This window comes from Scleropages formosus, chromosome 21, assembly GCF_900964775.1.
Source record: "Scleropages formosus chromosome 21, fSclFor1.1, whole genome shotgun sequence".
Lineage (NCBI taxonomy): Eukaryota > Metazoa > Chordata > Actinopteri > Osteoglossiformes > Osteoglossidae > Scleropages > Scleropages formosus.
The window spans coordinates 7,099,908-7,127,313 of NC_041826.1; the positions used below are offsets into that span (position 1 = coordinate 7,099,908).

General features: G+C 40.0%; 1 protein-coding gene across 1 annotated transcript in view; it reads right to left on the bottom strand.

Moving 5' to 3' along the window:
* LOC108924238 (titin-like) overlaps positions 1-22,950 on the bottom strand; it is a 162,790-nt gene extending 139,840 nt beyond the window's left edge. The window contains exons 1-39 of the mRNA XM_029247484.1: positions 22,860-22,950; positions 22,426-22,629; positions 20,993-21,280; positions 20,341-20,429; positions 20,037-20,257; positions 19,644-19,863; positions 19,223-19,375; positions 18,686-18,934; positions 18,481-18,594; positions 17,516-17,773; positions 17,142-17,207; positions 16,781-17,039; positions 16,605-16,680; positions 16,306-16,503; positions 16,071-16,213; positions 15,301-15,488; positions 14,209-14,439; positions 13,855-14,099; positions 13,462-13,682; positions 13,032-13,196; positions 12,733-12,901; positions 10,849-12,551; positions 10,471-10,752; positions 9,560-9,826; positions 9,098-9,370; positions 8,733-8,996; positions 8,384-8,644; positions 6,955-7,215; positions 4,949-5,212; positions 4,604-4,864; positions 4,240-4,500; positions 3,895-4,155; positions 3,665-3,806; positions 3,111-3,279; positions 2,788-3,019; positions 2,210-2,494; positions 1,735-1,860; positions 1,459-1,647; positions 835-1,218 (exon numbers count right to left, since the gene is read on the bottom strand). Coding sequence (XP_029103317.1) covers positions 835-1,218; positions 1,459-1,647; positions 1,735-1,860; positions 2,210-2,494; positions 2,788-3,019; positions 3,111-3,279; positions 3,665-3,806; positions 3,895-4,155; positions 4,240-4,500; positions 4,604-4,864; positions 4,949-5,212; positions 6,955-7,215; positions 8,384-8,644; positions 8,733-8,996; positions 9,098-9,370; positions 9,560-9,826; positions 10,471-10,752; positions 10,849-12,551; positions 12,733-12,901; positions 13,032-13,196; positions 13,462-13,682; positions 13,855-14,099; positions 14,209-14,439; positions 15,301-15,488; positions 16,071-16,213; positions 16,306-16,503; positions 16,605-16,680; positions 16,781-17,039; positions 17,142-17,207; positions 17,516-17,773; positions 18,481-18,594; positions 18,686-18,934; positions 19,223-19,375; positions 19,644-19,863; positions 20,037-20,257; positions 20,341-20,429; positions 20,993-21,280; positions 22,426-22,629; positions 22,860-22,950 — 9,733 coding nt within the window. The remainder of the gene's footprint in view (positions 1-834; positions 1,219-1,458; positions 1,648-1,734; positions 1,861-2,209; positions 2,495-2,787; positions 3,020-3,110; positions 3,280-3,664; positions 3,807-3,894; positions 4,156-4,239; positions 4,501-4,603; positions 4,865-4,948; positions 5,213-6,954; positions 7,216-8,383; positions 8,645-8,732; positions 8,997-9,097; positions 9,371-9,559; positions 9,827-10,470; positions 10,753-10,848; positions 12,552-12,732; positions 12,902-13,031; positions 13,197-13,461; positions 13,683-13,854; positions 14,100-14,208; positions 14,440-15,300; positions 15,489-16,070; positions 16,214-16,305; positions 16,504-16,604; positions 16,681-16,780; positions 17,040-17,141; positions 17,208-17,515; positions 17,774-18,480; positions 18,595-18,685; positions 18,935-19,222; positions 19,376-19,643; positions 19,864-20,036; positions 20,258-20,340; positions 20,430-20,992; positions 21,281-22,425; positions 22,630-22,859) is intronic.
* Between the last annotated feature and the right edge of the window lie 4,456 nt (positions 22,951-27,406).

The window sequence follows — 27,406 nt, forward strand, 5'->3', positions numbered from 1 at the left end:
GGAGGAAACTGGAGCACCTGGAGGAAACCTACGCAGACACGGGGAGAACATGCAAACTCCACACAGACTAAGTGGGAATCGAACCCACGTCTTCTCATTATTTATTATAGCTTCATAAATATCATAATTGATCAAAGCACTACTACTGGTGTAGTTCGATATAACTGAAGTGGGTCTGGTATGGATTATTCTGCTAATGAAATGTCAGTCTCAAGACAATTTTTACAGTTACATGAAAAGAGCAGTGTAACAGCAATTTTAATAGCTTACCTCTCTGTTCGACTGTATTACACAAGTTCAACTGCACTTTGCCTGCAGCTTACATTTATTGCTGCCACATTTAATACAAATTATAAGCAGCTATGATTCTTTCTGGCTTTTAAGTTTTGCCATTTTCTTCAGCTTTTTTTAAAGCAACATCAATGAAAACAATAATGTGCACACCAGAACACTGCAGTGTTGAATGTAACCATAAATTAAGATAGCCTGCCTTCTCAGCATCCTCTTTCTGGTTGCACAGTTTTGTGTTCATCCACAGATTACTCAGTTAGTTCCTATGTCGATTCACCCATTGATCTGGTGATCTAATATACTGGGAAGGTTGGATAACCTCGGCCCAAGTCCTTATACAGGGATGACTATCGCAATTTCTTGAAGAATACATAAGTGAATGCCTATACCACGTATCTGTCTAGCTGAGCTTATAAGGGTCTATGAGGATTTGTTGTTATGTGATAAACTGTAGTAAGACAAAAAACTATATATATAGACTTAATTTTGGTGGACTGTTAATAATAAACCAGCAATATTGTTGAAAACAGTTAAATCATTTACCTTCTTTGGTAACAGCAAGGGTTGCTGTGCAAACCGCCACTCCAGCAGCATTGGTAGCTTTGCAAGTGTACTGTCCAGCATGCTCAAAGAAAGCATCTACTATAATTAGTGTGGCAATGTTTGTCATTTCATCAAAATGAAAGACAACATTTTTAGTTGGTTTCATCAGCTCATGATTATGAAACCAGCTGATGTCTGGCTTTGGCATTCCAAACACACAAGCATGGAATCTTGCAACTTCCCCATGGGACACAGTACAACTCATGATAGGTTTAATGAAAGTGGGCTTTTGACCAATAGCCTTCTGTTTTACATTTACTGCACTTGTTGAAAGATTTGTTGAATCATAATACAGAAACTTGGATGTGCTATCCTCTGTTTGTCCTGAAAGGAAGTATGCAAATGTTCATAGCGAATATTCAGATTATCTCATTTTGTAAAAAGAAAGCACTAATTCATATAGAATGTAAGATTGAGTTGTAAGCTGCAGCTGCTAAAATCACATGCTTAAATGTAAGCATCATAAAAGCTGTAATTAAAGTTTTCCCTTCCACTGATTGTAATATAAATAAAACATGTCATGTATATATTATGTCATGCTTTGGTCATGCATGAAAAACTCACCATCAATGGTCAAAACTGCAGAGCAAGACACCATTCCAGCAGAATTTCTGGCCACGTAAGTGTACTCTCCTGCATCCACACAGTAAACTCTGGCAAGTTCCAGCTGGTAGTTATCATCAAACTGAGACATTCTTATGGTGCTGGACTGCTTGATCTCCTTGTCTTTGCTGTACCAAGTGATCTCCAGGTCTAACATTTAAGATGAATGTGTTTGTAATAGCAGTAAAAAAATGAAAATAAAATACAACTGAATTTGACCTGAAACAGGTAAAATACCTTTTCCAGAGACACAGCACTGGAAGCGAGCAGACTCGCCTTCTTTGGCAGAGGTGTTGCAAATGGGAGATATGACAACAGGAGGAGAGAGAGGAGTCCCGGTATCAGGAGAAACCATCTCAGGAACTAAAAGTAGATACAGACTTTCAAACTGATATGCCTTTCAACTTTTCACTAACAATTTTTCAGTTGACATCTATGACACATGATTTTCTCACTCCCAATGGTGTGTTTTATATGCAAATTTCAATTTTCAGAACAAGATGCATATTGCAGTGTGCAATCATGAAGCTTTCCAGTGACAACGTGAGTCATCTGGTAAAGTAATTTTGAGCAACAGCTTCAGAATTCAAAATAGAAATTACGTTTCTCATTCATGCCTCAATCAAAATGAATAAGCAAAAATACAAGAACTCCAAATGGTCAATGTTCGATTAATTTTCCATCAGTGCTAACTAATATCAGTAATTCTTACCTTTAACATCTAAAGTGGCACTGCTTGTGTCTTCACCAGATTCATTTTTAGCCTCACAGCTGTAGACTGCTGCATCCTCAGGGAAGGCTTCAACGAGAAGTAGTGTGTACTCATTCCCATCTTGTAAGAACTTGCACTTGAACCCAGAAGACAGGATCTGGGAGTTTTTGTACCAGAACACCTGTGGCTGAGGAACGCCTGTCACGACTACGGAGAACCGGGCAGGTTTGCCAGCCTCAACAGACTGGGGCTTCATGTGCTGAATAATCTGTGGTGGCTCAGGTACTGAAGTAACAGAAACATTACAAAATACAAAATATCTATTACTTCTTAATGTCCTTAGAGAATTTTTAGTTTTTAATTAAAAAAATGATATAGCATAAATATGTAACATGACTGGCCAAATGTGTGGTAAACACTGAAATATATACTCTTCAATTTGAACTTTTTTTGCTAATTCTCATATGCATTTATACACTTGTTTGCATGCTATTCATAAAGAACTAGAAATACATATACAGTATATTTTTTGATCAAAAGGAAGATAAAAAACGGAATGGAAATTAAATGCCGCTCACTGTTGACATGGAGTGTAACCATGCTTCTGTTCCTGCCAGCAATAAATGTGTACTCTCCAGCATCACTGCGATATGTTTCAGAGATGGTTAAACGATGAATTTTTCTGATGGCTACATAGTTGAACCGCTCTTCAACTGAAAAATTAATCTCAATGCCATTTCTCAGCCAACGGCCTTCAATTTCATCTTCGTTGACTTCAAACTCAAATGTTGCCCTCTGCTTTTCAACAACCTAAGAAACATAAAAATTAAAATATAATTCTATACACTAGAGAAACAGATTTTCTTCTTTTCCACTTCAGCCACAGGGAATTGATATTTACAGTAATCTCTTTCTCCACAAGATCTGTGATCCGGACATCACGGCCCTCCACAGTGAGCTGAGCCTTAGAAGTACTAGAACCAGCTACCACACAGTACTCTCCAGCATCAGACAAACGGACAGTCTGGATCATCAGCCTGTGCAGGTATTTTTCAGTAGAAACCTTGTACCTGAAAATACCACACAAAAAAGAAAAATAAACCACATCTTACAACATAACTGGAATTAACCTTGAAGGATCTAAGGAGCCCTCATTCTGTAGTTAACTTTATTCCCATCATAACACAATAGAAAAGAAAAACAATTAGCTTGTCTTGTTCTGAAATTGCTGGTTATTAAAATGTGCAAAAGTTATTTTGAAATTATGATGATTACTGTAAGGTATGTTGGAAGAAATGAAACTGATACGTTAACAAGAGTAAAAAAGTTAAAAAATAAAGAGATATTCAAAACACTTTAACTAAACTAAGGAGTTTTTTTTAAAGAAATTAAGAGTAAAAACAGTGGCCAAAAAAGAAAAAAACCATTCAACAGAGCTTCAATAGAACAACATACCGGTCAGATAATTCCAACTCCTGTCCATCTTTCATCCATGTCACTTGGATATTTGGCTCAGAAACTTCACATTCAAAAACAGCCTTCTTCTTCTCTATTACTTTGATATCTTTGATGTGCTTTGTAATTTGAATAACACGCGCTGAAAGTCAAATAATAATATGTAAAACTGAGAAAACACAATATCCACAAATCAAAACGTCATAATGAATCACATAAACTATATTTACCGTCAACATATAGGTTGGCTGAAGTTGCTGCAGATCCAGCAACAAACTGGTATTCTCCAACATCTCCAAAGTGTACATTCCGTATGGTCAGTGAGTGAGTAAGTTGTTTAGAACGAATATGGCATCTCTCTGTGGAACGGATCTCTACACCATTCTTCAACCATTTATAAGTTATTCCTTCATAGTTTACATTCACCTCAAAGGTGATTGTGTCCCTCTCCTGAGCATTGAGGTCTTTGAGCATGGACGTGATCAAAATGGCTGAAAGGGGTGGAAAAACACGTTTAGTGAGCATTAGATAACTTGAAGGCTTTAAATTAAGGAAGAGTTGAGACAATGACTTACGATTGACTGTTAGAGTGGCAGAAACTTTGTCATTTCCACAGATGAAAGTGTATTCTGCTGAATCTTCTCTGCTGGTGTTCATTATCTTGAGCTGGTGAAGTTTTCCCTGTACTACAATTCTGAATTTCTCACTCATCTCAATTTCCACTCCATTTTTCAGCCAAGTGGATGGGACATTGAAGTGTGACACTTCACATTCAAAGCTAGCCACCTGGGTTTCGGGGACCTCAATATTCTTCATGGTTTTTGTGATCCGTAAGGCTGTAATCAGCCATGAAAAAAATCAGTATAGTTATGTATACAGCTTACATATATATTCTACATTAAGTAACAACAGCTTAACTGAACAAATTAAGATTCTTACATTCAACATATAAAGTGGCACTGCACTGCAAGTGCCCAATGATGGCCGTGTATTCTCCAGCATTGTGTTTGTTCACATTCTGAATTATCAGCTTGTGAGCCTTTCTCTCAGACAGAATCTTACAGTTTTCACTGGGCTTCAGCTCAACACTGTTAAACATCCATGTCACTGGAATGTTGTCATGAGACAGACTTAGCTCAAAGGAGGCTGTACTATCCTCGAGAGAGGTCACATCCTTTGGCTTCTTCACAATCTTAATTGCTAGGAAAAAAACGACAGTGCCAGTTAAAAATATGTATTTTTTTTGTTCTCTATTTACAACTTCAATTAAAATCTTTAACTTACTCTCAACATTAAGCCTTGCATTTGCAGAGAGCCTTCCAAGTTTGAATCCATAGACAGACTCATCTTGTGTTGTGCAGTTCTTGATCTTCAGGCTGTGGACCATGCCATCTACTCTGATCTCATATTTGTCACTGGGGCGGATCTCTACACCATTCTTAATCCACTGTGACCCCTTAACATTCTCATGGGTGAGTTCAAGACTGAAAACTGTCTCCTGGGTCTCAGTTACAGTCTGGTTCTTCAGTGTCTTCTTTACTTTCACAGCTGTGCAATTTAGTGGTGGGATATGATTAGCACAAAATAATTCAATCATACTTTATGAAACTATGCATTATTCTGTCAAAATAATGACGTAGTTTTAATTAAATTATTATACACTTTTCTCCCATTGGGGGGCGCGCTGGCGCAGTGGCGCAGTGGGTTGGACCAGGTCCTGCTCTCCGGTGGGTCTGGGGTTTGAATCCCGCTTGGGGTGCCTTGCAACGGTCTGATGTCCCGTCCTGGGTGTGTCCCCTCCCCCTCCAGCCTTACGCCCTGCGTTGCCAGGTTAGGCCCCGGTTCCCCGCAACCCCGTATGGGACAAGCGGTTCAGACAGCGTCTGTGTGTGCGTGTGTTATCTCCGATTATCTGGTCCTAATTTTTTTCACTAAGAACAGACCAAATATCGAAAAATAAAAGAACTTCTTGAATTTCAGTGCAAGTTCATCCCAAGATTACCCAAAATTATCCCTAACATTGCAAGACAAAAGTAGTGTAACATTACATTAAAACGAGTTACAGTACAATGCAGTTTTTCTTTTTTGTGGTTTGTTCCTGGAAAATTACATTTTTTTTCAAGTTTTTATTCAATGAAGTCTGCATGCCTGTCCACAAAGGTTTTTCAAAATACACATGCAAGCAAAGCTTTTTTGAAGTAGATGGGTGTGCAAAGGTTTTTTAACCGCAGGTGTCCACAAAGCTCTTTTTTTGTATTGCATGAGCAGTACCAAAAACAAACATGAACCTCAACCAGTCTATGTCTGAGAGTGTTTTTCCAAGTGTATATTTTCTTTTTACTTCATTATATTTTGTGTTTAAAGATTAGCTATTTTACAGTTGTGTTTCTAAGATTTACTGGGTGTACAGAAATAGTCTGTATTATATAAAATGTTCATTAAAATAATTACATTTATTCATCTAACAGATGCTTTTCTCCAAAGTGACTTCCAAAGTCCACACCTTATTCACCCAAGATATGAGTCACTCATCTATACACCAATGAAACACACTTTCTTTGTCACTCATACACAACAGGTGACTTTAGAGTCACTAATCCACCTGCACAGCATGCCTTTGCACTGAGGGAAGGAACCAGAGTACAGACACAGGGAAGAACATGCAAACTCCACAGAGACTGACTGGGTATCCAACCTACATCCTCTTGCACCACCCAGGCACTGTCAGACAGCAACGCTACTTGCTGTGCCACAGTGCTATGATAAATTATCACGCACGCACGCACGCACACTGAAGCCGCTTGTCCTGAGCAGGGTTGCAGCGAGCCGGAGCCTAATCCGGCAACACAGGCCGCAAGGCTGGAGAGGGAGGGGACACGCCCAGGACGAGACACCAGTGCATCGCAAGGCACCCCAAGCAGGACTTGAACCCCAGACCCACCGGAGAGCAGGCCCCGGCCAAACCCGTTGAGCCACCACACCCCCCCGCGATGAATTATTTCAAAATGTAAACCTGCCATGGCAATGTGTGTAGACTAGCTTGAGGAAGATGAATGCTTTATGTTATATTTAAACAAATTAACATTTGATTTGCATGACAATTCTAATGAATTCTGGAATGTTTGGACACTTCTGGAAATAATCAGAATGTGCTATGTGGTCATACCTGTTAGATATTGTAACATTTTGACTCTGAGCCCTTGTTCTTTGTACGTAAACATACTGTCCCTCCCTGTATGTTACTGTTACCCTGTGGTGTTCATAAAGCCAATTAAAAAATGTCACATTACCTTCAACTTTCAGGTTGCCTGTAGTTGTAGAATTTGCAACCTGGTAAGTGTATTCCCCAATGTCCTGAGGTCTTGTAATGATGATCACAAGCTTTCTAACAGCTCCAAATTCCTCACTCCTGATGTTGTCACTGAATTCTACAGGATGGCCATCCTTCAGCCATTTGCCCTCAGCAGTGGGGTTGGCAACCTCACACTCCAACTCAGCAGTCTGGGACTCCGCTACAGTCACATCTTGGAGAGGTCTTTTAACAGCACCACCTGGAACAACAGGGTTTCTCAGTTTAATCACTGCACTAAATTGTATCATATTTAAAAGACATTTTAATGTCATTTTTGTAAAGTCTGAAATTATCAACTCTATTGTCACAGCTATACAAATCAGAAATGTATAAACACATTTACGAGCTACACAGAGTTCAATCAGGCATATGAAATAACGCCCAGGTTTTTAAGATTATGCAACAATTTATTTCAGATTGCAAACTCTTCAAAGAAATGCAGTCAGGATTTTAAGGAAAACCCCCAACTGTACGATTATTTACCAGTCCAAAGTGAAGTATTTTCATTTAGTAAATATAAATACAATCATCCTTCATAGAACAAGTTTCTGCCCTGGGATTTTACCCATTATACAGGCATTTTTACCAATACATCAATGCGTTGGAGACATTAATAGTAAACCTGAACTCAAATTACTTTACATTGATTCATTTGGCAGGTGTTCTTCTCCAAAGTAACATAGAGCTCGAAGTGTACAAAAGTACAAACAACATTGGATATATTCATATTAGATGTATTAGAAGTGGCGGGTCTGGAGTTCGAGCCCTGCTTGGGGTGCCCTGCGACGGACTGGCGTCCTGTCCTGAGTGTGTCCCCTCCCCCTCCAGCCTTACGCTCTGTGCTGCCGGGTTAGGCTCCGGCTCTCCGCGACCCCACATGGGACAAGCGGTTTCAGATGGTGTGTGTGTGTGTGTGTGTGTGTGTGTGTGTGTGTGTGTGTGTGTGTGTGTGTGTGTAGGTCTGGAGTTCAAGCCCTGCTTGGGGTGCCTTGCGGCGGACTGGCATCCCGTCCGGGGTGTGTCCCCTCCCCCTCCAGCCTTACGCCCTGTGCTGCCGGGTTAGGCTCTGGTTTGCCGCGACCACACTTGGGACGGGAGAGGGGAGCGGAGACACCCAGGAGGGGATGCCAGTGTGTCACAAAACACCCCAAGCGGGACTTGAATCCCAGACTTGCCAGAAAGCAGGACCTGGTCAAACCCACTGCGGAACCCCCCTCCCCCGCGTGTAAAATATAGACTACATCAATTATATATAGTAAATTATCCACTGGTAGCTAATCATTGTACGCACATTTGTCAGACCATAAATCTGAATATATTCGTCATTCGTCTGAAAGTTTAAAAAAATTACAAAAAAAGCATCTTACCTGTTACACTTAGCCTTGCACTTGTTGTCTTTTCACCAGCTGCAAAGGTATACAGCCCTTCTTCATCCTTCATTGTGTTTATGACAGTCAAGGTATAGCGCTTGCCCTTGGCCTCCATCTTGTACTTGGCTCCTGCTTTAAGAGTCTGATTTTTGAAGGTCCACACAGCATCAATACCAGAGTGAGACAAGTCTACTTCAAAAGTGACGTTTTGGGTTTCGGTGCACATCTGGTCCTCCATTTGCTTCAAAATCTCAATTTCTAAACAAACAAATAAATGTGATTATGTTCACCATCAATGACAATAACATATATTCTCATTTATCTGGTCAATAGCATAAATACTTACTCTCAATTGTTAAATTGCAGCTGGTCTCAGCTTTGCCAACAACCAGCTTATAGCATCCTTCATCTGAGGCAAACGTTCTGCTAAAGACCAATCGCTGTTTCGACCCTTTAGCAACAAACTGAACCCTCTCGCTTGGCACAATCAGCTTGTCATTATGATACCATTTTACTGAGCTGATATCTGCTGCAGAGATTTTAGCCTCAAGCACAGCTTTAGTGCCTTCAACTGAGGTCACATCTTTAAGCGGTGTCAAGATACCAATAGCTGTAAGAAAAGGCATTAAAATTGAAAACAACATGCTATGCAACTAAATTTGAAATAAATCAGAATAATTCAAAAATGAATAAAATAAACCAATAGCTTACACTGAACAGTAAGCTTTGCAGAAGAAGTTATGTCCTGAGCAGGAACAAAAAAAGAGTACATCCCAGCATCACTCCTTTGGGCATCTTCAATAAGAAGTTTGTGAACAAGCTTGTCAATGACAATGTGAATGCGATCAGTGGCCAAGATGGCTTGGCCACTTCTCATCCAGATGCCTTCAACATTTTCCTGGGAGAACTTTACTTCCAGTTGTACGATGTCACCTTCACAGACGGAAAGGTCCGATAGGCCTTGCATCAACGTAACAGGTCGCACTAAAAAGGAGAAAGAAATTTTCATAATGCATTTAACTTGCATTTTCTTCCTTTTTGCCATTCTGTAGAACACCAGATAAGTAAAACTGACAAATACCAAAAATTCATTGTTTAACTTCCATTACATTATTTTCTACCACTGTTATCACTCAAATTCCACTGAATAAAAAGAACTGCATAAATTCTTACATTTCATCGTCAAGGAGGCAGCTGTCTTCAAGTCACCAACAACAAAACTGTATTTTCCCTGGTCCTCCTTTTTCACGTCTCTTACACAAAGAGAATGGCGTCCTCGACGAGATGACATAACATATTTGCTACTGGGAGTGATCTCCTTTCCCTCAAAATACCAGGTACCCTCAGCATCTTCACGAGATACTTCACACTCAAACTCTCCAGAGTAGGTCTCAGGAACCTCTATATTCTCCAGCGCTGTCAGAATGTCCAGGGGAGCACCTGGAAAGCAATGACACCATATGGTGTATTACACTGCGTACAGTCCCTTTTTCAGACAATCAGAAAATTTACATCAGTGGCCCTTGTTCACAGTTATTCAAACTTTTTTCTGTGTACATGCATCAAATTCCGAGTGAAATATATCCACTCGTACAAATTTATTGATATACCTGCTCAAATCAGTAACTAATTCAGGAAGAGGAACACACAAACACCTCTGCATAAAAACTGAGGATGCTAGGAACTGACGTTATCTTGGTTTGTTCATGAGAGAAACAAGATTGTAAAAACTTGTTAAGTTTCCAGCCAGTTACATTGCAGCCAAAGTCTTCATAGTAACCCTCAATAAAACTATACCTATGATGTCCTTCATGATGTAATCATCATGTTTACACATTTACATTCCTTAACGAACCAACGAATGACTGTAAGAAATTGTTACTTTGAAAATTTGCACCACTCAAGGAAACATTAACTACTCTGGGAACAGATCATAATTTTTCCCATAAGAAATAATGATAATTAGTTGTTCACAATCTGGGCATTTGTCTCACAGGCAGATTTTCAAGAAAGCAATTAGTTTGGATGCTGCGGTATAGGTGTATATAAACTGAAAACGCTGAAAAATATATCAGATGTCTTACCCTCAACAGTGAGTTTCGCAGTAGTTCTAATATGGTCATCTTCAACAACACAACAAGTGTATTCTGCAATGTCCTTCATTTCAATCATCAGTACAGAGAGGAAATGCACCTTCCTGTCAGAGTGCATTCTATATTTATCACCAGAGAAAATCTCCATGTTGTTCTTCAGCCACTTTACTTTTACGAAGGGCTCACTGGTTTCACATTCAAATGTTACCATGGTGTCCTTCTCTTTGGCAATGATATCTTCAAGTTCTTGAGTAAAGACAACAGCTTGCTTGGCTAAAATAAACACAGAAGAAAAATACTCTCTGCATTATTATTACAAGCAGTGACCATTTATTTTAAGGGAAAATGGACAAAATTTAAATACTTCACCTTGAACCAGAAGAAATGCATGACTTGAAGCTTCCCCAGCAATGTTGATAGCTTTGACCATAATGCTAGCAGAGTCTTCAGCTGAGACATCTCTTATTACTAATTCACACACATTGTCTTCGGGCCAGTACCAGTAAATACGGTCAGACTTCTCTAGGAGAACACCATTCTTGAACCACTGACATTCTGGATCAGGTTTACCAACCACTCTGACACGGAAGCGGACTTCATCAGTCTGGGAAACGGTCTGGCTCTGGATGCGTTCCATGATCTTTGGAGCTTCCATGCTAGGAGATAACTCAACTCTCTCTGGTTTAATCTTTGGAATAGTCACTTTCCCTCTTTCCTCTTCCTTTTTCTTTTCTTCTTCAGGGACATCTTTGGTCCAATGAAGAAGTTCCTCTTTTGTTTTCTTCAGCAGTTCCTCATAGGAATCATCTCGTTTACAAGACTTGAACTCAACAGCAGTGATTGCTTCATAATAGCCCTCCTCTGTGCGACGCTTAAATTTACTTCTCAGCTCCTCCGTCTCTTCTGTGGATTTTTCATGAACAACTCTCTCTGCTTTCCTTAGCTTAATTATCTCTTTAGGCTGAGTAGTGTCAACAGGCTTGTCAACCTTTTGAACTTCAAAGGACACTCTGCCACGATCTGGAGAAGTCCCAGATTCAGGAGCTTTCAATTCAGGGGCACGGCGAAGTATGGATCTAAAATCCTCTCTCTGTTGGATTTCTAGCTTCACACAATGCTCACTCACACCTTCAGGGTTTTCTGCCACAACTTTGATCTCTCCAGAATCATAAGATTTGCTGTCAGTAATCTCAAGGTAGTAAATACCATCATATCGGAGCCTAAACCGCTTGCTTTTACGGATTAGTTGTCCATTAAGGTACCAGTTAACCTTAGGTGTGGGGTAACCAGTCACCCTGCAACGGAACCTTGCTGTCTCACCCTCCAATACCCGTGCAGGTTCAGGAACCAGTACAATCTCTGGTTTGGTCTTCTCAGAAATCTCCTCAGCTGTGACTCCAGCAAGAGCACCTTCATGGGCCAAACGTTCCATCTCTTCAATCCTCTGCATTCCCTTCCGACCCTCCGGTAGTTGAGTCTCCTCCACAAGGCCTTTTTCATCCTTCACAATTAAGGTAGCAGAAGTTTGGTCAACTCCATACTTATTTGTTGCTCTACAAGTAACAACACCACTATCTCTGGCATATGCCACTTCATAGTCGAGACTGCAGTAACCAAACTCATTTATCATGCGGAGCCTATTGGCAGCCTCCAGGGGTTTGCCATCATGAAGCCATTCCACCACCATTGTAGGATCACCAATAGGTGTAAGCCTGCACTCAAAGTGTACAGGGCCAAATCGCTTCAGCCGGACTGATGTGAGTTTCTTCTTGAAGTGTGGCTTCTGCTGTTTTTCCTTGTCATACAGATCACCTTCCTCCCACTGCTCTTGACCATAGCGGAGGTGCAGGGGTTCTAGCTCTGGTGCAGCAATCTCCTTGGCTTTGTATGTTCCTTTTGGAATGATAAGCTTTCTCTCTGGTTCTGGTTCAGCAAACTCTACCTCCACATTGACCCTGCACCGGGTAGTGTCTCGCCCAGCCTTGTTGACTGCTGTGGCTGTGTACCAAGCACTATCGGAGCTAGTTGTTGATGCAATCTTGAAATGAGCTACCCCTTTGGCCCCTTCAATCCTGCAATTAAGATCACAGAGATTACTTCTGGGAAGCTGATCCTAATGACTAAGTACATAAACTTCTTTATTCTAGTTTTCATAAAAAAGCTACTTAATTTTTACTGAAAAAGCTTCCTTTTTGCATTTTTAATATTAATATTGCATTGTATTGAATGTGAAATAGTATTTAATTTACTTGCCTAATATGAGGGTGTTTTTGTGGGGAAATGATGTCACTGTTTTTCAACCACACAATCTCAGGAAGAGGATTTCCAATAGCTTTGACAGCCAGCTCAACCAAAGTGCCTTCCTTAACACTAATGTTTTTCAGCTTCTCAATAAACTGAGGTCTCACCAAGTCTTCCTTAGCTGTGAATGTTCAGTTAATACATATCAGAAATATGGACACTGAAAAGATAAAATGTCTTCTTTTTTCCAGTGTAAAAAATAATTCTAGACTCTGCATAACAGAAACAATATATCTATAATTTTATCTCACCATCCACAGTAAGGGTTACTGATACAGAGGCCTTTCCAGCTCTGTTTTGAGCAACCACAGTCCACTCTCCAGAGTCGTATGGCATAGCAGGGACAACAATTAGTGACTGAGTTCCATCTTCCTTCACCACTATCTTGTGGGTGTAGTCATTCACTATTTGCTGGCCTGAAGAGTAGAAAGCATACACAGGCAACATCCACAAAAACATTTCTAGTTTTAGAACAAATTAAAAGGAAAAAGAAAGTTAAATATATGAACACGACTCAGATGCATATATTTTTAAAGATTGTGTTTTGTATGTATGACATTTTATAAAACAGAACTTTGAGAACATCCAATTTTAACATGGCCTCCTTAAAATTTAATAGAGATCACCTTTATCCTGACCATGATGCAAAACTGATCTCTGCTGTATATACTTATTCCTTACCTTTATGGAACCAGAAAGTTTCAGGCATGGGTCGACCAACAACTTTCAAGTCAAATCTGGCAGTTTTTCCTTCTAAACACTTGAAAGAGAAAGGCTTCATAACAAATACAGGTTTGTACAATTTTTCCAGTTGGCTCTCATCTGTTTCATCCAGCCTGCGAGCAGGAGAGCGACCAGGAGAACGTCCAGGAGAGTAACTTGCAGAACGAGGAGAAGTAGATCTGATAAAAGAGAATTACAATAAGTAAACTAAAAAATTTTACACTGGATAATAACAGCCAGGCTGAAATTCCCATTACAACCAGTAGGAATTGTAGAAATGTACAGCCCAATAAAAATGAAGTGAGGGGTGCACACATGAGAAACTGAATTCTAAAAGTGATTGCAAACAACCTTCTTATCCTGATGGCCTCTGGCTGAGGGAAGTATGGTTGAGCTCCAACTACAGTAGTGGGTTCCACATACAGTTTTCCAGAGCTGACTGCATTTGCCTTCATGTTGGTAGCAAAAGCAGTGTAGACACCTTCATCCTCTGGCAGCAGGACAGGAATTCGGAGACTGGCTCTCCCATCCTGTAGAACCTCCATCTGATAACGTCCCCCATGTATGATGCGCTTGCCATCTTTGTACCAAGCAATCTTTGAGGATCCAAAATAAAAAGAAAAATTTAACATCCTCACAGATAATTACTTTGCTGATTAATTGGGAAACATTTTCTCCCGTTACAGAGGAAATACTGTCTCTTACCTTAGGCAAAGGATTTCCTGACACTTTGCAGTGGAAAGTAACTCCCATTCCCTCCAAAATCCTGTAATTCTTTACAGGGGTGTCAAAGACTGGCTCGACAGCTTCGTGTTCAGCTACACTCATGACCATCTCCTCCCCATCTTCGGTTACTAACACCTGGTAAGTAATCTTCAGAATGCGGAGCTCAATCTCACGGATTATCCTCTCCTCAAAAGCAGAGATTTGGAATTCCTGTAAGCAAGGAATGCAATGTTTTTGATACCATTTAAAGTGCACTCGGTCTACAGACATTTAAGTTACAAATTTTCTATACTAAACATTTTTTAATATGTTTTCAGTTATTTATTTTTTATTGTATTTTCTTCATATTTTTTGGTGAAGCGAAGACAAGCTGACAGTTCCACACATAGCTGTTGACTGGTAATAAAATGCACTTAGAAAAGGAACAGGAACATGGGGACTGAGTGAGCTCAGATGACATCAACAGCATTTACACCTTGGGTCTTGTGTTCCAGATTTTTGGTAATCAGTAATATATGACAAACATTTCACAAGAAAATTAAATGAATCAGTCAACGCTCAGCACTAAATATTTGTGGAGAAAATGTATTTCTAGTTTCAGTCATTTTAGTTTAAATGTTAATGGTTAAAATATTTTATAGCTATATAAAAGATGTCAACAGACCTACTTTTTTTCTCTACCTGTACAGATAATAAGCAAACAAAGCAGTCAGATGCTGACAAATGGTAAATTGATCATGAGTGAATAGGAGGTTGTGGAAACCACACATTTTTTGAAAAAATTTAAAGTAGACAATTTTACTGTTAGTGAAAGTTAATAGAACATAAGAAAATAAAAGTTCTGTGCCGGACAGAGTGTTCCCTACACCACATTGTAAGTTTCCAGGATAGGCTGGGGAACACAGCAGCTCTAATTCTTGTAACAAGCTACTTCATTTTGAATAACTGCTCTGTAATTAGCAATGCATGCAAACATGATAAACAAGAGGTGTAATATGTTGAAGATTTTTAAGATTAAAGCAAATGTTTTTAGGTGAATGTAATTTCTTAAATTTCAGATGATTTCAGCACCTGTTCAGTTACAAATGTCTTCAGCATCTGTGTCTGCTGCGTCATCCTCTTCTGCATAAGAATCTGTTCCCTCTCATATTCGGTCATGACCACTGGAGGGACGTCTGCTACTCTAGGTTCTTGCACCATGATGATTCCTTCAGTCATTATAGTCATTTCATGCATCTTCATGTAGGCTTCATATTCCTCTGTGCAATAAAAAATTTAAGTAATTAAAAAAAGTGTATTTTCCTATTTTTACAGTGAACTCACACACACACACATTTTCAGAACCGCTTGTCCCATACAGGGTCACGGGGAACCGGAGCCTACCCGGCAACACAGGGCGTAAGGCCAGAGGGGGAGGGGACACACCCAGGACGGGACGCCAGTCCGTCGCAAGGCACCCCAAGCGGGACTCGAACCCCAGACCCACCGGAGAGCAGGACTGCGGTCCAACCCACTGCGCCACCGCACCCCCTACAGTGAACTCAAATACACCATTTGTAGTGGTGTACAAATGGACCCATTTTCCTGGATGTGGCTGCAGTGAACTCCTTTTCAGTGTGCAGACAAGGGCCTTCGGAAAAGATGCTTTGTGTGCGGCACTGTTCAGATAATTTCATTTGCAGCCCCATAGGTGATCAGTTGACAAAAAGTATCACTGTATGTAATAAAAAGGAGAGAACCCCACCGAAGACAACGCGGAAAGCTGATGGCTAGTGAGACCCGACAAGGAGTCGAGTTCAAGAAAATGCAATTTACATGGTTTAACTTTTGATAGCACTGACCTTCCTCAAGTAAACTGGCTGATGCAGAGACCTCTCCCAGCTGATTCCTGGCACAGATAGAATATTCTCCTGCATCATCAGCAAAGGTCATGGAAATCTCCAGTTTGCACTCGCCCGTTTCCTTATTGTAGGTTACTCTATACCTGTAAAAGGAGGAAGAAGCATTAAAAACTGAATATTGTACAACAGAAAACTTGTTCTAATATTTAAAGTACTTAGAGTTGATTACAAGTACCTGTATCCAGTCGTAAGGGGAACTCCAGCTTTCTTCCAGTAAATGTGAGGCTTGGGACTACCACCTATCTGACATTCAAAGATGACGCTGCCACCTTCCACAAGCTTCTGCACTGTGGGTTTCCTCACGAAGAAAGGTGCCACAGCTTCTGCACTAGCAGGCACTTCTAATATTTCTTCTTTGACTTCAGTACTAATGCTGAAGTTAAATTGAGTTTTGTTCAAGTGTTACTATTGGACAAACCATTTAAACACCTAACTAAGTTTTAGAAGTTTAACAATAAAATAGATACCACTCACCGTTTCTCCTCTACAGTTTCCATGTGTGCAGAGACAGCAGTGATTATTTCCTCTCTGCTCTCAATCTCCTCTGACACTGCAAATAGAAAGTATAAATGATCTTATTGACTATGTTGACAACAAGTAAGTGAGTTATAATAAAATTTCACCTTTTTAACTTGTTCCACACTTCTTACCCTTCACAAGCAAGTAACAGGAAGTGCTGACAGTTCCAGCTTCGCTGGTAGCTGTGCAAGTAAAGCGACCACTGTCCTCTGCAAAGGCCTCCCGGATAACCAGACGAGCATATCCATTTTCATAAGTGATCTGGAAGTCTATCGAACTCTCAATTCTATAGTCCTCACGAAACCACATGATGCTTGGAGCTGGGTGACCGGATATCTGGCACTCCAGAGTCACCGATTCTCCCTCAGTGACAGTCACATTCTTCAAACCCTGAGAAAGGCAAAGCATAATTTTGCAATTATTAGAACAACGGAAGTAGTGAAAGATATGCCCCTAGAACAAAAGAGGTTTACAGTAAAATATTGTACTCACGACTACAAGAGTGGGAGGAACCACAGCTTCTTGTGCAGGTGAGGGGACTGCTGCAGCTTCAACCACCTGTAACAATCATATGTTTGTGTCAAAACTAAACCACGTCACTATGTCACTTCCTGTGTTAAAGGATGGACCAAAGAAAACGTGCTTAAAAAGGGTAACAGAAGATGAATAGGTAAGAACTTCCTGAAAATGAAGGACAGGTTATAGAAGATTCTGAGGGGACAGCAGGACTCAAGGTGTAATTTAGGTCCATGATGAAAGTAGAAGAGCTTGGTGGGAACTGTGATAAAGGAACTGTTACAAAGGACAGTGAGGAACACACAAAATGTTAGGGTGTTTCATGACAGCCAGCAACCTGAACAACAAACCTCTTTCTCCAACTGGACATGTGTTTGCTCCATTCCTCCTGTAAAAGAAAGCCCTATCCCTTTCTGCATGGATGTGGTGAAAGATGCCTGATATCTCTCACTGGTATCTCTAAATGGTGGCAGGACTGGTTCTGACATCACTCTGGTCTCCACAATCTTATGAGAAGGAGGCTTCACAGGCCTGATGATCTTTTGAGAAGCAGTAGTAGAGGATAACTCTTTCTGAAGTGTAGCAATAGCAGAACCTGCTATTGAGACCTGACCAAGAAGAATATTATTAAAATTGTAGTCAAAACAAAACATTTTCATAGAATTACACTGTTGTTTTTTTGTTTAGCACACAATGAGAAGTTAGCTGTGCTTCAGAAAACTACACTGAATGGAGCTGGAAAGTGATTCAAACGTTAGTTTCAGTTTGTAATGAATAAAAAGTGAAACTCTGGAAAGGGAATGATGCAATTCTCATGGATGGTCAGAGTACACAAGCACAGCAGTGCAGGCTTTTGGGCATGTTATTAAAACTAAATTAATCTAGCAGAATTATTAGAAGCTCAGCGAATATCTACTTCAGAAAAAAAGGTTACATGTCAGGCAAGAAGGGATCAGCTGAAACTTTTTTGTCATCTGCCAGAAGAGTTAGCTGCTTACTTGCTGAAATATGAATCTATCAACCTTCCTTGAGTTATAAAGATACATAACTTACTCAGAGTTCCAAATACTAAATAATTAGGACTCTTACATCAAAGACATTTCAAGAATTTTTAGGCATGCTTAAGAAATACCGAACAAGTGACAATTGTATTTTGATTTTTGTCATCACTGTTAACAATAAACACACAGAAAGGAAATTAACACTTTATTCTGGCTGACATTTTCTACAGCATTAATATTTTTGAAACAGAAGTACATTAAACTCTGTTTAAGTAAAGGTGTTTCACTTCTTGCCTGACATTACCCATGCTTACCTCATAACTATGATCATGTTTAGGAACAGTAACTTTAGAAACTGTGAAATGAGGACTTGGGGATGGTGCAAGCGCAGGGTCCACATGGATGGGAGTTTCCTTACTTCTCTTGATCTATAGCAACCAACAAATTACAGCCTGAATGATGACAGACATTCAAATAATTGTTTTAATCAAGAATGGTTTGGTTGAAAATGCATCTAACCTGAGAAACACTGACACTGTCTTCAGCAAGGACAATAGGAGGGGGTGTTTGAACAGCCTCAGTTTTCATTGTTACAGTTGTGACTTGCTGTTTGGAGATCTGTTTGGTCAGGGCCTGCTGTTTTAAGTCACGCTCTACGATCTCCTCTTCAGTTCGAACCCCCTCGGCCTGTGCAGGCTTTCGAATGCGCGCTAGGTCAACAGCAGCAAGCACTGTGGCCACCGCCTCTGCCTTTTTCCCTCCCTCAGCCTATAAATAACAAGCAGTGTTTGTATTTTAGCGTAGCACAAAGATCACATAGTATCCATGGCAGTTCAGAAAAATAGAACTAAATTACCCAATGTAACACGGTTTTTTCAGTTAGCTGTACATTCAGCCTAGTTTTTGCATGTTTTTATAAACATACTCATACTTCTGTCAAAATACTAATGGGTTGTCTTTCCAGCTTAGTTAGCAATATCCACAATCATTATTAATCAGTATCTGATTGTCTGATACTGTGTGTATGACACGAAAAAGTGACAAAATGAAAAGTACCTGCTCCTTTTCAGGATATAATTGCATAGTATCAATACTTCTTTCTGTGCTGCTCCATTCTCTGGAATCAGAGCAAGGCTCTCGGCCCCTGGCTTGGTCCACTGCAGCTACCACTGTAGCTACAGCAATCATTTTGCCATCCTCATGTTGACCCTATTAGATTAGTATTCAGCATTCATAATCAAACAATCTTTACACAGAGCATTTGACAGATTTACCACTATTTTCACCAGGAGAAAAAAATGTGAAAATACGTCAAATTACAAATAATTTAATGTTATACAATGTATCATCAATCACACAGAAGATACCTTTTCTTAAGGGACCCTGATAGCTTTCAACTTACTGATTCTTTCAATCATTGCCAGGAGATTTCTACAGAGATTTTTTTCCTCACCTCTTTAGCTATAACTCCAGTAACTTGCTGCTGTGCCCCATAGGAGCCTTCAAAGCGTTGCTCCATCTGAATACGTGTCGCAGAGCTCTGGACACACACAATCATGTCGGACTCAGCCACATAGTCCTCCTGCTTCCAGGGAGGGAGGACATCAGTACTTGGAGTGGGCTGTTTTCGGGTCATTACTGGAGATTTAACAGGTCTGATAGGGGACACTGATAGTCTTGTAGAAGGAGACACAGACCTATAGAAATGAATGACAATTCCAAGAAAAACATACTTAAACCATGTTTATTCAGGCAGTTTCTAAAAGGTTTAAACACTGAATCGACAAAAGACAAAAATGCACTAAAGCAAACACATAAAATTCTACTTCTATAATATATCAAGGTAGTACAGGTAAAAAAATATGCTCACCTCACAGGCGTTGGAGTAGGTGCCTTGACATGCCTGACAGGAGAAGGTGACTGTTGACGTGTGCCTGCTACTTTCGACACTAGTGTGGAAGTTGGAGACTTCGAAGTTGGCTTTGTGCGGACAAGTGGGGGGGTCTTGTGTCGCAGGTGTTCAGCAACAGCACCTTCTTCCACATGTATCTCCATCATAGCTGCAGCAACCTGATAATGAGCTTCTTCTCTCTGTAAAACAAAAAAAAATAGATCAATGGCACTGCATTGATTTCTCCAAGTCAAGTTCTAACCACAACCAAGGCCTTTATTACGTTTTCAACACGTGCCTGACGAGTCTGAGAAGTCTGAGCAGTACATAGAATTGTCTTTGTCTTTTTAGCAGGGACAGCTACTTCTTCCCCTGAATAACAAGGAAAAAACAACATTACATAAGAGGTTGTATGAACATCATCATACATGGGTGGGTTAAGATTCCAGTTTATTTTTTTTCAGTTAATAATTAATTCAGTTTTAATTCATCATGCTTTTGTCCAAAACATTACTGTTACCACTCCTTCATTATTTATGATATATACACAGTTGTAGCACTCTAAAGAAAAATTCTTATCTATTAATATGCTAACTCAGTTTTACAGTTTACAGTTACAGTTTACAGTTAGTAACTGTACATATGAACCCTGATTTAGCATGTTTAGCATGTTGCTGCAACAATTGTGAGAAGAACTAAATCACTATGGAAAAATTTTAGAGAGATGGGGTTGCTGGTTCCATACATACTATAGTGCCTTTATCTCATCTCCAGTGAGTGTAGTACCCAAATTGAGCAAGGTACTTAGCCAAAATTGCTCCAGTAAACTTTCCTAGCTGTATAAACGTGTAAATAACTGTAAGCAGATTAACGTTGTAAGCTGCTTTGGAGAAAAGTGTGAGCTAAATTAATAAATGTCAAAAAAAGAAGGCCACCTTGGATGAGCAGTTCAGCAGTAGAAGTAGCGCGGCCGCTGCTGTTGGTGGCGCTGACAGAGTACGTTCCAGAATCCTCGGGAAAAGCCTCAGCGATCAGCAGACTGTAACGGTCGCCCTCGTGAAGGATCTGGAAGTCGGCGGAGCTCTGAATCTCAGCGCCCTCCCTGTAGAACTTCACCACAGGTGTAGGGATTCCCGTAACGCGAACATCCAGTCTCACTCTGCTTCCTTGTCTCACGGTCATACTCTGTAGTCTCTGAATGAAGTTGGGAGGCGCAGTTTCCGCTGCGAAAGACACATTGAGACACGTCTGCGTGTCAGGCTAGCGCCTCAAGGCTGAAAACAGTCACAGTGTGCGCGCTGAGTAAATCGCTTAACGTCTTGGACATTTAATGTATGGATACATCATATTAATCTAAGGGAAATGGCCAAAAGATGGCTATCCCTATACACTGCAGACTTCCCCTGTACCAAAATTTCTTTCTGACGTGTTAGCATAGCGTCTGGAGTCTGTCTCGCGCGGCTTATTTTTTGACCGCGAATCAGTCAGAGTTGGGCTGTTAGCGGAGCGCGGGCCTTGTGAAACACTTCTTGTTTATTAAAATTGACCGACTGTACTAGTTTTATGTGCAGCATTTTAATCGCTATATTTTAAATGGTGCTTTATTAACTTTTAAGTGTACCGGGCTACGCATCGATTTATCGTTTTGTTTTGTTTTTTTTTTTGGTAACCTAGTTAAAAGGTAGTACAGTAACTACCTTAAATAACACAAATAAGCTTAGTAACTTTAAATAACGCAAATAAACTTTTGTTCTAACCAGAACATTTTCTTTCACCCTTTTACCTCCTATAATTTCACATTTCTGTCTATTATGATGTCATTATCAGTTCTCAGTAATTCAGTTGGCCTATTTTTACAAAACCCTCTTCTCAAGCCAAGGTGACTAAACAAGGTAATACATGTGGTATTACCAAAATACATAGTTACAGTTTTTGTGTAATTTCAATTCTGTGGACAGGTGTGTTACTTCAATAGCCTCTATAGTCTTACTTTTTATTTACATATTGTAGGCCTACCCCATGTGCATTACTGAAATAACACTTAACAATTAAACCAGTAATTTAAAGTAGTAATAGACCATTTAAAATAGAAGAAGGAGAAGTAAAAAAGCCTATAAACCATTACTTCACTATGCTCACAACTTGTCTGGACAGAACAAAAGAGATATATAGGAAGCTACAGTATTCCCTACAGGCATCCACGTTCATTTGAAAGCACACTAAAATAATAACACACTATCGTCATTTATTAGCTTGACTGATATAGTTTAGTATGTGAATGTATGCATTCTGTCAAGTTCTTATAGAGGTCTTCTGCAGCGCTCAGTTGACATCAAAGTGACTACAAATGGCATTACTTTAGGCTCACCTGTAACAAGCAGTTCGGCAGTGCTAGTGGCTTGTCCGGCACCATTGGTGGCTCGTACGGAAAATCGTCCACTGTGTGCAGCTGTCACGGCAGGGATCATCAGTACAGCGCGGCCTTCGCTGAACGAGATCTGTATGCCGGGCAGAGCAGCAGCGGAAAGAACCTGGCCATCACGAAACCAGCTCACCTCAGGAACTGGAACACCTGTTAAAAAGGCCACCAGTTATTTTAACAATACTTCTAACACTGATGGTTTGTCATAACAGTGACATATTTTTTCCCATTACAGTACAATCTGTGGCAAAACATGCCCATAAGAAAATGGAACAAACTGTTTACATTTTAAATGTTGTTTTATTCCATAATTACCTAATTTATATTTTTCAGTTTCACAAACATCTGTATAAAGAGTAATACAGTAGATACTTCCTTACCACTGACTTCAGCCACAAACTTTGCGGCACTACCCTCAAGTGCCGCAACGCTTTGCAGTGGCTGTGTGAATGTTGGTGCTTGTGTTGTCATGTTTGTTGGCACCCTGTGGTAAAGACTTGAAATTATGTACCTGCTGCAATAAATAAAAATCATACATTCACACATTATTGGAATCGGTATGGCACTAACACTTGGCCCTCTCTAGCTATGTCTTTGACAGAGCAATGACTTCAGGGCATCTGGGTACCAGTGGAAACATTTAGATGCAGCACTGACTGGAAATTGGGATTAAATCACTTGAAAATGTGAAATTTTCTGAAATTAAAATAAAATCTTGTAAAGACAATATTGAGGTCTTCGGGAATTTCATTACAAAATCAGGAATTGAGCTCTTCTATTTCTTACAAAACATTTCTTATAAGTACTGTAGTTAAAACTGTTTGATGTTACTTTATTATACAGCGGGTGTTCTAGAATAAATGCACATTCACAGATCTGATACATGCTGTGCTGATGGAAAAAAAATCAACTAAACAAAATACACAAAATAATTTTCTAATTTAAAATATAACCTAATGATAATTGTTAAAACTTCAACAGATCAGGTGTCATTTTAAACATCAGAAGTCATGTATAATAAACGTCAAGCTTCGTGTAAAGTAAGCTGGTTTCACTAAATATACAGCTAATTTTTAGTGGATTACATTTGTCATGTAGCTAAATTCAGACATGACGACATTGTAAGGGCAAACTCTTGGACAAAATCATTCCCTGGGTGGTACGTAGAGCTAAATTTATACAGTACCTCTCAGTCATATGTCTAAAGAATGTGCTGTTTGCCCCAGTGTTCATCCATCAATGTTTGAACCAATGTGTTTATGTAGGTTATTTGGATTAAGCATCATTTAAAGATTGAGCGCATAGCATTACAAGATGCTTAATCCAAATTGTCTACATGAACCTTTGGTCTTCCAGTTTAAGGTAAAATACAGCCTTTATTAGTACTAAATACACATTTAGCTCCAAATCTGAACAATGTTATCTCTGACCTTAATCACTGCCAAAATCCCTGACCATGCATCAAAATACTGTACAATCCATCATCTCAGCCGAAAACTCAAGAGCTGGCCAATATACAAATGAAGGAAAGGTTAGTCATATCATCTATTGTGTAAACGTCCTTTTGTCTAAGAGATGGGACTAATGTGACGCTAAAAATAATATTATCCACACCTGACTGACAATCGCCATCTGGCACATAGTTGGAGGTCAGCCTGATACTTCCACTACTGATTCCCATAAAAAGACATCATGGTCCAGCTGGAACATCGGGCCAGCACTATCAGGAGCTATTATTGGTGTCACCAAATCACTCCCTATCTACTGACCTTGAAGGATGAAAGGCAGTTTTGAGTAACTGCTTTAATAAAGCATGAGAACAATTTTAACTATCTACTAGCAGTGAATTCAAAAGTTTGTTATATTGATGTAATTACAGCAAATACAGTGAATCTTGTATTTGGGTGATTTTTTAAAGTAATCAAGAGACACAAATATAAACAAAGTTGAATCAATGTTTGCCATCAAAGCTTCATGGAGCAAAATGTACTTACTTGTATTCACAAGGGTGCCTACAAATGATGGGACTGAGCCCAGAAGTTATATCTTCAGGCACAACCTCCTTATCCAGAAATGTTTTTTAAATATCCAATGTGAGAATGGGTAAGCCTCAGAAGAAGCCAAAAAAAAAACAAAACCACACAGTTAGAGCTGTGTGGTTTTGCTTTTCCTTTGCAATCCCTACACCCGAGGCAAGGATGGGGATGGACCAACTGCTCAACGCTGTTAGCGCAGTTAGAGTTTTTATACTTCACCAAACACTGCGCTGCAGCTCTCTATTGGTCTCTCCCCAAGGGAACTATGGGACAAAAGAGTCATTTCATGAAACCTGACACTCAGTTTGAACTAGCTGTTATTTTGTTAGTGTTTATTCTTATACTCAGCATTATCATGACAACGGAGAAAAACTGCTGTAAAGCTATCATCAGAGTCCAAAATATTTAATCTCCAAAAATCTTTCTTGTTTCTCCATCATTGTTGTTTCATTTTTTCCCATAATGGCCAAGCTACTATAGGTAAAACAATATGGATGCATAGGAATGAATCACACAAAATATAAACTGTAAGGGAACAATATTTCTCATATGTATGTCTCTTTCTATTATTTCAGAAAAAAAGAAGGGGCCCAAGGGAGAGATCTGTTGCTGCCAGTCAGTTCCATTGTCTTTTTTCAGTTACTACCAAACAATTGTTGTTCCACTGTAACAGTAACTAAGCTTACATACAAGAAGTAATTTGTTTGATTGCAGTATTTGTGATGCTAGTTGCACTGAGTCATGTGTCCTGCCAAAGTTTTGCTTTCTGAAAATCCCATTATAAGATGTGCTACACTATCTTTATAATACTTAATTTTTTCAGATTTGTTTGTCATTGATGCATCTGCCCCAAATTTAGGAATTTTGTAATTCAAACAAATGAAATATATTTGCAGCAGATTGGTATTGTTGAGTGAAATGTTTAATATTAATACAATATCATTTCATGTAGTGTTAATATACTTTGCATTTAATGTAACAAATTAGTCATAATATTTGGCTATAATAAATTTTTTCCGTTATACTTCACCACAAAAAGTCTTCTATTAAACTTCAGAACAGTACTGAACACAATCCCTCAGCCCCCACCCCACAATGGAACATTGCTGTTCAGATTCCAGAGAGAGTCACAGTGGTATTTTTAGCTGTAGCTATTGTTCACCTCCCTTATGTTCACCAAGTTCCACTTACATTTGTTTTAAGGGGCCACAGTTAGTTGCTTGTTATGTCATTAACTTTGTCTCGTGAAAATTTGTCGTAGGTTTTACGAAATCCTTTATTTCTTATTGAAGAAAGTACAAAGGATGACTGATAAAATATGAAAAAGAAATAAATGGCAATCAAGGGAATATGAGGAGTGTTCAATGGACACATTTCATCTATCTTGAACAAGTTTTTTTTCAGTACATTAATTTTTGTAGCAGGCAAAATAATTGATAATAATAGCACCTGATCTGCGATTTTGATTTTTAAAGTTACCCTGGTATATAAATCGATAAATTGTAATCTTTGTAAATAGCTTCATATATAAACCTAAAATTGCAAGTCATCTTCAACAAAGGGGACAGTTACTTCATGGTTAATAATTGTCCCTAACAGACTGCTCTCTAATTAGTGCAATTGACAATACCTGGATTTTTTTGCAGATTCCATTTACTGAAGACAAGGAAAGCACCAGGCCCAGACGGTGTCTCACTGCCCTGCCTAAAAACCTGTGCTGACCAGCTGGCCCCTATCTTCACAAAGATCTTCAACAGATCACTGGAGATGTGCGAAGTTCCTTCCTGCTTCAAACGCTCCACCATCATCCCCATTCCAAAGAAACCCAAAATCACAGGACTTAATGACTACAGACCTGTCGCCTTAACGTCTGTGGTCATGAAGTCACTTGAAAGACTGGTGTTGGCCTACCTGAAGGACATCACTGGACTCTTTCTGGACCCCCTGCAGTTTGCTTACTGAGCAAACAGGTCTGCGGATAATGCAGTCAACATGGAACTGCACTACATTCTGCAGCATCTGGACAAACCAGGGACTTATGCGAGAATCCTGTTCATGGACTTCAGCTCAGCCTTCAACACTATCATCCCACACCTCCTCCTGTCCAAATTAACCCAACTCTCTGTGCCCACCTCCATCTGTCGGTGGATCACCAACTTCCTGACAGACAGGCAGCAGCTAGTGAGGCTGGGAAAATTCTCATCCAATACTCGCACAATCAGTACTGGTGCCCCCCAGGGATGTGTGCTCTCCCCACTGCTCTTCTCCCTGTACACCAACGACTGTACTGCAAAAGACCCCTCTGTCAAGCTCCTGAAGTTCGCAGATGACACCACACTCATCGGCCTCATCCGGGATGGTGACGAGTCTGCTTACAGACAGGAGGTCCAAGAGCTGGCTGTCTGGTGCAGTCATAACAACCTGGAGCTGCTCAAAACAGTGGAGATGATTGTAGACTTTAGGAGAAACACCTCAGCATTATCCCCACTCACCATCATGAACAGCACTGTGGCAACAGTGGAGTCATTCAGGTTTCTGGGCACCACCATCTCACAAGACCTGAAGTGGGAGCCCCATATAGACTCCATCGTGAAGAAGGCCCAGCAGAGGTTGTACTTCCTTCGCCAGCTGAGGAAGTTCAACCTGCCACAGGAGCTACTGATGCAGTTCTACTCTGCAGTCATTGAGTCTGTCCTCTGCACTTCTATAACTGTCTGGTTCGGCTCAGCTCCGAAATCAGACATCAGAAGACTACAGCAGATAGTTCGGACTGCTGGAAGAATCATCGGCACATCCCCCCCAGTTCCCAGAGAACTGCACTCGTCCAGAGTCAGTAAAAGGGCTAGCAAAATCATTGTAGACCCCTCACATCCAGGCCACTTCCTCTTCGA